The sequence below is a fragment of the Pseudorasbora parva genome, chromosome 14 (genome assembly GCF_024679245.1).
Source record: "Pseudorasbora parva isolate DD20220531a chromosome 14, ASM2467924v1, whole genome shotgun sequence".
Classification (NCBI taxonomy): Eukaryota; Metazoa; Chordata; class Actinopteri; order Cypriniformes; family Gobionidae; genus Pseudorasbora; species Pseudorasbora parva.
The window spans coordinates 19,354,421-19,369,003 of record NC_090185.1 but is presented as its reverse complement, the minus strand read 5'-3'; the positions used below and the strand labels follow the sequence as shown (position 1 = coordinate 19,369,003).

The window sequence follows — 14,583 nt, the reverse complement described above, 5'->3', positions numbered from 1 at the left end:
AATTACATGAAATTGTTTAATATATTTCACAATTACCTCTTCCACACACACTCTTCCAAATAGATAGAAATACATTTTTTCATTATTAAATGTGCTTTTTCAAAAATACGTTTTTCATAATAATAGAGGACATTTCACGAATGCCAATCAACAGGCAGTGGGTGGAGCTTGGCGCTGATTGGATAATCCTTTCAGATTGATTACTTTTTTCTGTCTGGGTCTGGCAATTGGCAAAGGGAAATTGGGGAATTGACTGGAAATTAATATGGCGGTAGGAATTGATCAAGATAAAAACGCACTGCCTTAAACACAGCCACTCATAGTTTTCAGGTTCAAAATACTTTTTCAGTAACATATAAGAAAAGAGAAGCACCCTTGGTGTTCCGTGATGTCATCACCACACACAGATGGATCTGTCATGTCTGTCAACTCTTCAACTTTAAACCAATCAGCGCCAAGCTCCGCCCCCTTCCTGTTGATTGGCATCTGTGAAATGTCCTCTATTATTATGAAAAAAATCTTTGGGAAAATCGTGCTTTGTAAATGCATGATTCGTCAAATAAGCGTCATTCGTAAATGCAGCATATTATTATGAAAAACATCTTTTTGAAAAAGCACATTAAATAATGAAAAAAAAAGAGTTTAAAACATAAAAAATGTGGAAGAGGTAATTGTGAAATATATTAAACAATTTAATGTAATTTAAAATAATAAATAGATACATTTATTTATTTATTGAATTAATAATGAATGAAATCAATTAATTATTTAATTAATAATTAAATCATTTCAGAATAAACTGGTACATTTAATTGTTGTTTTATTGAATTCATTATTTATTGAATTATTTCATTTTGAGTAATTTGGTCCTCCATACTTCTATGGCATCACTGTGAAAACCCTTTTTTAGTTCTTTCTGGCACCTTTACTTTTAAGGGTGAACCATGAAAGTTCAATTCCAATACTTAAGAATTTAACTGCAGTGGACGCATGAAAGTACCTGGATGTGTTCTTGATATCGAGGGTGCATCGAATGCAGACTTGAGAGAATCAAACCGTAGGAAATCCCAGAAGACGCTGCAGGCGGTCGACGTAAGGGAACCTGTACGCTTTAAAGTCCCCCTGCAGTCAATCTTTGATCACCAAAATTATATATTTAAAAGTTTTTTTCCTGTGAATTTTTTTTTCTTCATGTTTTAAAAACGGCAAGCGCCAACCTTCCGGTTTCTCTCTTGAATCCAATAACAAATAACATAAACGTCAATTCAATTACCGGCCGCTAGAGACAGGATACAAAAGGGAGACAATGTTAAAATTTATATAAACTTTACAGCAGAAAAAAATATGTTTACAGCCTGGTACCAAAAGTGGTTTTGGTCTATATAACAAATTTTGCCCTTCATGTAAACTGTGAGGGGTTGAATTTAAAGTTAATGTTCTGCATAATTAAGGGCGTGGCCACTTGAATTTAAAGTTAATGTTCTGCATAATTAAGGGTGTGGCTACTTTTTAAAGTTAATGTTCTGCATGATTAAGGGCGTGGCCACTTGAATTTAAAGTTAATGTTCTGCATAATTAAGGGCGTGGCCACTTGAATTTAAAGTTAATGTTCTGCATAATTAAGGGCATGGCCACTTGAATTTAAAGTTAATGTTCTGCATAATTAAGGGCATGGCCACTTGAATTTAAAGTTAATGTTCTGCATAATTAAGGGTGTGGCCACTTGAATTTAAAGTTAATGTTCTGCATAATTAAGGGCGTGGCCACTTAAATTTAAAGTTAATGTTCTGCATAATTAAGGGCGTGGCCACTTGAATTTAAAGTTAATGTTCTGCATAATTAAGGGCGTGGCCACTTGAATTTAAAGTTAATGTTCTGCATAATTAAGGGCGTGGCCACTTGAATTTAAAGGTAATGTTCTGCATAATTAAGGGCGTGGCCACTTGAATTTAAAGTTAATGTTCTGCATAATTAAGGGCGTGGCCACTTGAATTTAAAGTTAATGTTCTGCATGATTCTGCATGGCCACTTGAATTTAAAGTTAATGTTCTGCATAATTAAGGGCGTGGCCACTTGAATTTAAAGTTAATGTTCTGCATGATTCTGCATGGCCACTTGAGTGACAGGTGGATTGCTGCTGCTGTCACTATACAGTCCCTGACAAAAGTCTTGTCGCTTATCTATTTTGTAGAAATACCTGATATTAACCTGACTTTTAATTAATCAATTGGTGTTAGAAATAGCTCATATGAAAAGCTAAAACCCTCCCAAATGATGTTTAATGCACTGAAATAAATAATTTTCACAGAAGAAATATTTATCATTTAATTAAGACAGAAAGGTCAAATTTTGGCAAGAAATGTAACAAATTTACTGCAAATACAAAAATATGTCAGCAAATTAAGTTGTGGTGCTGTGAGATTCAAATTTAATATCTTGTATGACTTCCATGAGCTTGAAGGACTGCATCCATGCGGTTTGGCAAGGATTCATACAATTTATTGATGAAGTCATCAGGAATAGCTAAGAAAGCAATCTTGCATGCCTCCCAGAGTTCATCAATATTCTTTAGTTTCATCTTCCATGCGTCCTCTTTCATCCTACCTCACATATGCTCAATGATGTTCATGTCTGGTGACTGGGCTGGCCAATCCTGGAGGATCTTGATCTTCTTCGCCTGAGGAACTTTGATGAGGAGATGGAAGTATGCGATGGAGCACCGTCCTGCTGCAGAATTTGGCCTCTTGTATGGTTGGGAATATAAGAGGTAGCTAAGATTTCTTGGTATTTTAGACTATTGATGTTCCCTTCCATCCTGCAGATCTCTCGCACACCCCCATACTGGATGTAACCCCAGACCATGATTTTTCCGCCACCAAACTTCACTGTTTTCCAAGTGAATCTCGGATCCATTCTGGCTCCAGTAGGTCTCCTGCAATATTTGCGGCGACTGTGGTGTAATTCAACTGAAGATTCATCTTAAAATCCACCTTCTGCCACTTTTCCAGCGTCCATCCTTTTAGCAGGCTGTGGGCCTTGGCAAATGTCACACGGTTTTTCAATTGTATTTTGTTTAGTGCTGGCTTCTGGGCACTGATTCGACCATGGAGGCCATATTGAGACAGAATCCGACAAACTGTTCTGGTTGACACAGGGACTTCAGGTGACCAGGTCTCGTGGAGCTCTGCTGCAGTGGAAAATGGGCTGGCCTTGGATTTTCAAGCCAACAGACGGTCCTCTCGAGCAGTTGTCTTGCGGGGTCTGCCTGACCTGGGCTTGTCAAAAACGTCTCCAGTCTCTTCAAATCTTTTTTTTATCCTCTGTACTTGACGCTGAGACACATTGAAGGTGTCTGCCACATCAGCAGTGGATCTGGTCTTCAGCCTCTTGATAATCAAAACTTTAGTCTCTGGGTGAATCTTAGGCATGTTTGCAGAGGTCTAGTTGCAGTTGATGTGAAGGTCTAGCGTACTGGGGTTCTTTTTATACACACTTGAGACCTAATTGATCCATTATTAGTCACAGGTGAAGCTCATATGACAAGGTGACAACACCTTGACTCAATGGGCTTTACCAAGCTGTGAATATTAGAATACTTTTTAAAAGTTTAGTTTTTCACTGAAACATTATCACAAAAGCTGGTGGGATTAAAATTAGCCATTTCTTGTAAAAATATCTTGATTAGAAATATATTTCAGCGGCATTTTAGGTCAATTTGTACACAAGCGACAAGACTTTTGTCAGGGACTGTACTTGCCGTTTGTCTGCTGTCTTTCTCCACCCACGTCCCGCCTCTTTATATATATATATATATATATATATATATATATATATATATATATATATATATATATATATATATATATATATATATATATATATATATATATATATATATATATATATATATATATATATATATATATATATATATATATATATATATATATATATATATGTTTATTTTTTTTATTTTTTTACTCATTACTGCCTGCTCGGATGAGGCTCTATGTAAATATTTCTATGATCGCTCTGTTTTTTTTTTTACCTTCTTCGACGGAAGTAATGACGTTGAGAATTCTAGATGAGATTAGTCTGATATGAGGTATAAAACAACAAATACTGTAGGGTTTCTCACAGAAAGCGATCGTTTTGTGTCTTAAGACATCAATGTGTCGCCACACGGTTTAAAATGGATTCGTATGTCTATGTGTTTTTTATTCTCATAGAAATACACCCCATAACATGCATTATATGAGCAACGGTTGGAGTTAAAAATTTTAATTTGTGTTCTGCTTAAGAAACAATCACACCTACATCTTGGAGTCCCTGGAGGTAAGCAGATAAACATCAAAATGTTAATTTCTTCGGTGAACTATCCCTTTAATGATATGTTAAAACCGACCAACTTGATGTGATTGTTTACAAGGTGAAGACAGAAACCCTGTGGATTTCAAACCGCGATTTTGAGACGGCTTCAGGGTAAACATTTGTCCGTTGGTTTTGCTTAATATTAATAAAGTGACAACCTTAAGAAAGTCTGCAGTGTTTTGCTGATATATTAAAAAGATTTTTAACGTCGACAAAGCATAGCACACAGGCTACTCACTTTCATAAATACATGAGGTAAAATAAAAAGATATAAAATGATACTCAAATAAAGTCTGTAATAATATAAAAAGATATGTTTTAAAATGGTTGGAACATTTGTGATGTTATTTGACGTGTAAATTGAAAGGTACTTTGTTTGTATGATTAAGAAAAAGTCATATATTGATTTTGTATCAGTTCTAATCAGACACGGAATATCCCAATATCTTGTTTTACCTAACCAACGTTAGGTAAGGCAATGTTTTCTCAGCTAATATGTGGTGAAAAACAAAGCATCTTGGTGTGGTGAAACCTTGTTTTAGCTAGTCAAATGTTAGAGCTATATGCTAAGCTAGTAGGCTAACAAGCTGGGGTTATTTGAATGATATTTGCTGCGTTTGAAATCACGTACTGTCTGAATAGTTAATACATTATACTTTGAATTTACTTCATGACTGTTAAAAGTCCTCTTGTTTGAATGAAATTCAGACGGACTGCATCCGCCATGTTGTTACTGTCACGTGACCTATCTCCGTCAGTGCCATTCATAAATCCTTTCAATGATTTTGTATCAGTTCTAATCAGGCACCAAACAGAGTAACCACGAACAGATGCCTCAGCTAATGGCATTTTAAGGTCTCTAGCAAAGCTAGCTGTGCTTGTTTCTCCAATGCATGAACTCGACCCTCAGAGATATTGTTGTTGATTATGTCAAGCAAAACAGCAATTTACTTTCCCTTCCCTGTCCAAACACACATTAGCATATTCATATATTTTGATGGGTTGCTGCGGAATGGCGACATTATGAGTTGGGTTTGCATATTTAGGTCATGTTTGAGCACATTAAGCGTTTAATAAATAGCCCCGCTGTCGCCCGCAGATCATGATGAATGCAGGGATTACGGGACATGCAGTCAGATCTGTATGAACACGCAGGGATCGTACAGATGCGCATGCACAGATGGCTTCAGCCTGCAGGCCAACAGACGATCCTGCAAAGCCAAAACAGGTGAGTCCATTTATCATCCCCGTTAGTTCCAGTCCAAAAAAAGTGCATTAAGCAACATGTATTTTACTTTGGTTTTCAGCTGTGCTGTAAAAGCACAAGTATACAAATAATTTAACCCATGAGTAAATCAAATTTGTGCTCGAGGTGCTAAGTGCTGGAGTGATGACCGGCAGCTTCAACTTTTTGACAGAGTACTAAAAAATAAAATTGACAGATTTTTTTTTTTTTTTAACATTGTTATGTGACTTTGGCTTTAGGGTACAGTACGTTTTGTTGAGGAGCAGGGGTTTAGGGGGTGTTGTAGTTGCTAGGTGGTTGCTAAGGCATTTTGACTATTTTATAATTATGAGGGTGTGCATACTTGCTTAGAATTTCGCTAATGAGTGTTTTTTTAGGACATTTTATGTGGTTTCTAGGGTGTTCTGTGTTGCTGTTAGCTGCTTACGTATTTTTTTTTTTTTTTTTAGCACATTACTATGTGGTTTCTAGGGTGTCCTGGGTGGTTTCTAAGCCGTTGCTAAGAGGTTTTATTGGGGATTCAGGGCATACTTGCTAGCCTGTTGATAAAACTTTCTTTTTGCGTGATTATTGGGATTCTTGGTAGTTTCTAGCCTTTTGCTAAAGGGTTGGTGGTTTTTAACACATTGCTTTGTGATTGCTATACTTCTAGGTAAGTCTAATTGGTTTATTTTAGGGATGGAAGATTGTTGAAATACTTAGGCCCAATTCTACTTTATAGCCCTTTGCCTACCCTACCCATTTGCCTATCCCTTCCCCTGGCCCCTTAAAACAGAGTGGCAAAAAGAGGGTGCACCACTACTACACCATTACACGTCATCCTATGTCGCCGCCAGCTCCTGCGTTAATGGAAATACGCAGATTTTTATCACAACAACATGACCGTCAATATGAACACAAGATTAAATGTAACATAAAACAAATGATTATTTGTCATTAAAATCCTTATCAATGCCAAAAAATATGATCAATGCCAAAATTAATCTTTGTTCATTTGGGAAGACAGGGCCCAATGATATCCATTTAATTTTTTTCCAAAATCTGTTTTTTACTTTTTTTTTTTCGTTAATCTTTTCTGGATCCCTTTTTTTTTAATTTAAATTTTGTACTCCATTGTAATGGTTAAATATATATATATTTTTTATCAATAAGCATGTTTCATTAATTAAAATCATTGAACAGATTCAATTTAACAACAATTTATTAAAAGTATTTGTTAAAGGCCCTATGAAATGCATTTTACTTTAATTTTTTCAAATTCTGTTTATTTTTTTATTTATTTTTTTGATTCCATTTTAATGGTCTAATTACATTTTAATGATCAAAAAGCATGTCTAATTAATTGAATAAAACTATATATACTATAAAAAAACTATAATTTATATTAAAAAAAAAAGTTCTATCTTCCCCAGACATTTTGTGTGTATTTATAATTGTTCTAGTTAAACTAAACTTAAACTAAACTTATTTTGATTGGTTGTTGTGAAGACCTTCGAGTTTGTATGTTTAAGATATATGACGATTTTTTTTTTCTTGCATGTTGTGTGCGAGGCTCCGTACACAATACAAATATTAAAGCCAAAATATCTGTATCAATCCAACTTTTATTAAATGAAATCACTAAAAGACTCCCTTCCGCCAAAAAAAAAAAAAGTCCCTCACCATGAACGGCAACCACTGCTCTTTATATATTTTCTCTATAGATCGGTGTAATTATTACACCATTAGATGCCGACCATTTTTTTTTATGAGTGAATCAGTCAGTAGCTAAGACTTTTATATTGAAAGGACTGAAACTTGTTATGAATACGGGAACACGATGCAACTGTCACTTTCAAGACAGAGGAGCAGCCCTTTACTGGTAAAACGACAAGATATCGCAGCGCACATTCAATGGATATTTTAATTATGAACATAGGACTGACCTTAAGAAATACGCTAAATCTGAATGCAGGTAATACACTCGACTTCTCTCATAATAGTACAAGCTTCAATGAGAACGAACATATGTGGTTGCTAAGTGTGTTGTGCAGTGACACGGATAACTTTTCTGATGAAGCGATCATACGCGTGTTTTATCGTGAATAATCGACTGAAACTAAGTTTTTATGACTGGATTCCGTGATTCCGTCCGTGTTTTCAGTATCGTGGAAATCACAGGGTCATGCATGTTTCCACTGTACCTGGTGTATCCAGGGAAATTTCTCATACCTCTTCATAGGGGTCCCGAAAAAATCTTCTTTTGAAGGACTATATGGCCCTTCCCCCTACCCCTACCAAAATAGAATCAAGACACCGCATACCCCTTCATGTGAATAGGTAGGGGTAAGGGGTTGAAATGGGATTGGGCCGTGATATAAGTACCGGCACATAATAATAGCATGCACTATAGTGAATATCTTCTCTTAGCAAGACCCACTAGAAAATAAGAGTCTAGCATTGAAAACAAAGAAAGGTCAGCAATCTCCGCACTTGACATTTCACTCAGCATTTAAATTATAGTTGTCTTAACATTTTAGGAGCTAGACTAGATGGGTAAACACAATGCCTTCTGGGACGTTTGATTGAGCAGGAAAGGCTCAGCGGAGTAGCCTGATCACAGTGGCGATCATCCGGGCGCATTAGTATAGATGACACTGTCATTCGCCTGATACGAGTGTCAGTTACACTTATTGTCATCAATATGCAGATGGCCGCCGGCAAGCTGGCCTACCACATCGCCGTGGGAGAGATAAACAGGGGAGGCCCTAATGGAAAGTCAATCAGAGCCCATCCAGCCCGACCCGCAACTGTCTATCAAATTTAGAGATGATTACAGGCTCGCAGTTAATTGCACTTCATGGTGTCTGCTCATTAGTATGAAAGGAAGGGGGGGAAAACACACACACAAGATGATCACAGAGTTTACGTCTGCACAATTTGTGTCACAGCAAGTGCGAGCTGTTTAATGAACCCGCGTTTTGTTTTCTACTTAGGTAAGCAAAAATGTTTGTAATGTTTATTTATGTTTATGTAATGCTTAAATAAGGATATGTTTCGGATGTTTATTCAGCTACATGCACATTAATGTCCCGGGCAGTGTTTCCACAGTTACTTTTGAAAAAGTAATCTGATTACAGATTACTTCTTTAAAAAGTAACTTAGTTACTTTACAGATTACTTGATTTTAAAAGTAGCTAAGTAAGGTTACAAGTTACTTTATTAGTTACATTTAGCAGTTGACGACAACACCGCTGCCGCCTCAACATAGAAAGGGCAACCGTTTTTGCCAACACTCGCTTTATTGAAAGTGCATTTTTAACAGTATCGTCAACGATGTATCTCCTGACATTTTAAATTGAAATTAAAAACTATTTCCTGAAAAAATACTCTCCCCGAGATGCAAGGAGAAAGCAAAAATATATATTTTTTCTTTGTTAAAGGTCCCGTTCTTCGCAATTCCATTTTTCAAACTTTAGTTAGTGTGTAATGTTGCTGTTAGAGCATAAATAATACCTGTAAAATTTTGAAGCTCAAAGTTCAATGGCAAGCGAGATATTTTATTTAACAGAAGTTCCCTTTCAAAGCCTACAGCGAACGGCCGGTTTGGACTACACCGCTGCACTTCCTTCAGGAATGACGCCAGTAGAACCGTTTGTTGACTAACCCTCCGCCCACAGGAACACGCGAAATAGGGGGCGTGGTCTTGTTTCTCTCCCACGTGGAGAAGAGCGTGCATTCAGCGCTTGCATCTCCCGTTATGGTAAGAGGCGGGAGCTTTCCAGGCAAAGTGCACTAAGCTGCTGTCCAATCACAACACAGGAAGTGCTGGCCCAATCAGAACTCGTTACGTGTTTCTGAAGGAGGGACTTCATAGAACAAGGAAATCATCAGGCCGTTTTTAGGATAGTAGCGCTGTACAGATAAGTAAATTGTGTGAAAAATACTGTTTTTTTACACGCGAAACATGAACTCATGTTATATTGCACACTGTAAACATAATCAAAGCTTTGAAAACACGCGAAGAATGGGACCTTTAATAAGGAAATTGACTAAAATAGTAATTTACAGTGATTTGGATAAATTACTTTAAACTGATTACTGATTTGGAAATAGTAACACATTAGATTAATCCCACTTTTTTTTTCCAGTAACGAGTAGAGATTGTCAGTTTAAATTAACACGTTACTGGCATCACTGGTCCCAGGGCAGATGTATATGAATTTTGCTTGATAATTAAACTTAATAACTTCACTTTTCTAGTCACTTAATAATAATATAGTGTGAAAATGGTACACTTTTATTCATATTGCTAGAATATTTCACAAGCAAAATATAATTAAGAGTTAATATGAGACAAATCAAGGTTAATTTCAAAAGCAAATTTTGTCAAATTACGCAGAACGTTTAAAATATTTAATTGCAAAAAATCCAGAAATTTTACAATTTTAAATAAAATTTGTAATACATGCTTTGTTTAATGACAGTTGATGGTTCAAAAATAACAAAATACATTTTCTAATTTATTTTATTTCGGAATTTATTTTCAAAATGTCCACAGCAAGCACTGAAATTGCCCAGCATGAAGTTTGTTGGAATATGGTTATCATAAATAATCGCTTCATTTATTTATTCACTGGAAACATTTGTTATATGAATACCTCTGAGGACCTCTATGCGTTTTCTGTTCCCTCTTTCAGATCCTGGCGATAAACCTCCGGTTCTGTTGACGACGAATATGAATTCTATATCAGTTGTTTACCTCAATGGATCATCTATGCCAAATCTCAAGTCCATGGAGACAAACGGGACTCAAATATTGGACTTTATTTATAGAGAAGAGTCACTCTGTTGGCTCTCGGCGGCGCAGGACACAGGTCAGCTGTGGTGTGCCCGCATGACCAAACTCAAAGGGTTTTCAGAAATACATGAGATACGGATAGGTCAGAACCTACAAAGTGAGTATCCACGTCTATCCCCAAAGTGCAAATTAAGGAATGTCTTGTAACTTTGATGTTTTATTCAGAGCAAGTGCAAACTAATGTCCTTTGAAGTTTTTATGAACGTGAGTGTTTTGTTCCTAATGTCCATATAAATTTTCTCATTAGCCTCGTTTCCCCACTTTCTTTTTACCTCTTGAAGTGTTTAATGATCTGCTAATGAAGTGTTTAATGTCAGAAGGTTAAGTGTGTCAAGTGTGCATGTCAAGTCGCTGAATGTCAGTTGTTGCTTCTTTGAAGCACGCATGAATTTTTAATTGTTTCTGTCTCGGTTTGCAGACTTTGCATGTCTAAAAGGAATTGTTTCTCCCATGTAGATGTGGAGCATATGGCCATCGACTGGCTAACAGGAAACTTCTACTTCATAGACAGAGTGAACGACCGGATATTTGTGTGCAGCGAACAGGGAGATGCATGTGTCACCATCATTGACCTGGACATCCAGAACCCGAAAGGCCTAGCACTGGATCCCATCATGGGGTATGGTCACAGAGACAAGCATTAAGTCCTTTTAGGGCTGGCCATTAACTGTATACATGAGATGGCAGCAATGAACCTGGACCACAAAACCAGTCATAAGGGTCAATTATTGGAAATTGAGATGTATACATCACATGAAAGCTGAATAAATCTAAATAAGCTTTCCACCGATGTATGTTTTGTTTGGATAGGACAATATTTGGCTGAGATACTACTATTCTGAAATCTGGAATTTGAGGGTGCAACACAGTGCAAATATTGAGGAATCGCCTTTAAAGTTGTGCAGATGAAGTCCTTATCAATGCATATTACTAATAATACATTTTAGATATATTTATGGTAGGAAATTTACTAAATATCTTCATGGAACATGATATTTACTAAATATCCTAATGATTTTAGGCATAAAAGAAAAATCAATCATTTTGACCCATATACGCTATTGCTATTGCCACAAATCTACCCGTTCAACTCATGACAGGTTTTGTGGTCCAGGGTCAGATATATTCTGATACTAAAATATACTATATACATTTAAGCCAATATAATGTACATATATATCATCAGTTCATACATGTACAGTTTATGTATATATAATATATGTATTAATTGTGAGTCTGAACTATTTTTTTTATAATGTTAGCGTTACTCAAGTGTTACAAACACACAAGCTGTTTTTCTTTTTTTCCCCTTTTTTTGTGCACCAGTTTCTGAATAAAATCTGGAAATATTAAATTATGATAAAGTATCTTTCATTTGTAAATGATAACATTTAATTTAACAAATTAGGTAATTATTATTATTATTATTATTATTATTATTATTATTATTATTATTATTATTATTATTATGTTTTATACTTATTTTATACTTAGAATACATATTTATTATTAAACTATTTGTTATTATTGTTATTATTATAATTATTATAATTATTATTAATCAGTAGCTTACTAAATAGTTTAAATAGAATAAAGAGTATGTTTAATAATAATAACAACAACAACAACAACATCAATAATAATAATAATAATAATAATAATAATAATAATAATAATAATAATAATAATAATAATAATAATAATAATAATAATATTTACTTTGAAGGAATATTTATTATTAAACTATTTATTATTATCATTATTGTTAATCAGTAGTTTAATAAATAGTTAGAGTGTATATATTACTACTACTATTACTCCTACTACTTCTACAAATAATAATAATAATAATAATAATAATAAAAACAATAATAATAATAATAATATTATTATTATTATTATTATTATTATTATTATTATTGCAATACCTTACTCATTTAATGTAAATGTTACATATTACACACATTAATTAAATACAAATTAAATATAGTAAATAATTATTATTATTAACAACAACAACAACATTAATTATAGTTTAATAAAATAATAGTTTAGATACAATTGAGTTATTATTATTATTATTATTAGTAGTAGTAGTAGTTGTAGTAGGATATAAGCAAGATACTTGAAATCCCTACAAAAGCAGCAAAGTATTGTGAGATTAAATCCTATCATCAAGGTCATACCGTCATTCTTACTTTCATGACGGTCACTGAAGTCTAACTGGCCAACTGTAAAAGGCCAATCCCACTCAATATAACCTTTGACCTTTTAGAACCCTCTCCAAACAAATCGTTCATAATTCATTGACCTCTACATAGATATCCAGCTATCTTAAACCGATCACACGGAGGAGACTCTCGATTACATTTTTCATAGGCGTGAATAAATCATCCTTATCTGATGCTGAGTCATCTGCGCTTCTGTGACGTGAGAAACTCTTTGGTCTCTTGGTAAACATTCATTTGTATGCAGCGCAGACCTGTGCATGCTGTTGGGAGCAGTTTGTCGCTTTCAGACGATGAGGGCCGTTTCTGTGCCGCAATTTTCGTGCGGAATAATGCGGATGACCTCCCCCTCTTTCACTCCACTGTCAAGTGTGTGTTAGCATAAAAAGAAATATCATACTGCGGCCCATTCATTCAGCTCTTTAATTGTGCTGTTGCTACTGCGAGCGTTCTGCTCTAACACAACACTTTTGTGTCTTTGACACACAGATTGATTAAATCTTAACCGGCCTTGACTTCTGATTTCTTTAATGTCAGGCAGGTTGTAAAACCCGATGTGTTCTCACCCCCTAGAAAACTGTTCTTCACGGACTACGGGACAATAGCCAAAGTGGAGCGCTGCAACATGGACGGCACCAACCGAACCAAGATAGTGGAGTATAAAACCGAACAGCCGACCGCCGTGACGTTGGATTTGGTCAAGAAGCTCGTCTACTGGGCGGACGCCTATCTGGATTTTATCGAAGTTGTGGATTACAATGGCAAGAACAGACACGCGATCATCCAAGGCAACTCGGTAAGACGTTCTTGAGCTTGGTTTCTTCTAAGATCTTCATGCCAAAAAGACCCTCACGCTGGCGAGCATCTTGTTTACGCCGACCCGACGGTTCCAGACCTACAAAGAAGCGCGACCTCTAAACAACTAAACTACAGTGTATAGAAAAAGTTCCTGTGGGTTTTTTACGGCTTTAATAGTCAGCAGTAAAGCTGTGATAGATGATGCTCCTTTGAATAACTCTTAAAGCGGTTTATTTCAAAGGCTATAAAGTTTGGCCTCTCTCCCTCGCCCCTTGAACGGGCCCAAAAGTATGGTGATACAAAATTCATAGCTTCATAAATTCAGTATAAATTTCATCCATAGTTCATAGAACGGGCCAAGGGCAGTGTCAAACTCGTGCCTTTTTCTCAAAAACCAATAGATAATCCATCCATGCCTGTTTATCAGCGTTATGAGACATCTGGTATTAACTAATATCCTATACTTAGGAACTTTTTTTCACAAATTCCTCCCTTCCCTTTTGGAAAGCGCCTGTGTGCAGGTGTTTATGGTTTATGGGGCGTTTTGAAGACAGCATTTGTGTCAATTTCAGTCGTTTTTCATGCTAAGTATCGGGATCCATGCAACATCTTGCTTGGTGCTGTTGATTCTGCTTGGGCTTTGTAAGTGTTTAGATTTGCTTTCATTGTTGATTAGTTGTTGGCTTTCACGTTTAAAGGCAATAGAGTTGACTGTGAATTCACCAAACCTTTGGTGGTCCTGGAACAAATTTCCTGTCAACCCTACCCAAAACCCTCAACTTATGCTGCAATTCAATGCACCTACTTATACTACGACCTAAAAGTATGTACTCTTTGTGAGATGAAAAAGTACAGACTTTTGAGTGTGCAGCAGAATAGTGGGTAAGCTTTTGGGACATACTACTTCTTCGTCTTTAATGGACAGATCTGTCGCTTAGTTCCATGCATTCTGTCACCGTTGAAACTGGCCTGTCAATCATACTATCACAGTTCAAGTCCTCAACATTCATACGAATTTAATTTCCTAACCATATCAGAGAGAAATGTAGAAGCACATTGATGCCAGTCGTGGGTCTTTCATGCGGAGACTCTCCTCATGT

At 35.8% G+C, this 14,583-nt stretch overlaps 1 protein-coding gene across 1 annotated transcript in view; it reads left to right on the top strand.

Moving 5' to 3' along the window:
• The window catches only part of lrp1ba (low density lipoprotein receptor-related protein 1Ba), a 334,663-nt gene that overhangs the window by 87,475 nt on the left and 232,605 nt on the right, over window positions 1-14,583 (top strand). The window contains exons 5-8 of the mRNA XM_067415030.1: window positions 5,471-5,599; window positions 10,297-10,554; window positions 10,914-11,076; window positions 13,259-13,481. Of these exons, the coding sequence (XP_067271131.1) occupies window positions 5,471-5,599; window positions 10,297-10,554; window positions 10,914-11,076; window positions 13,259-13,481 (773 nt within the window). The remainder of the gene's footprint in view (window positions 1-5,470; window positions 5,600-10,296; window positions 10,555-10,913; window positions 11,077-13,258; window positions 13,482-14,583) is intronic.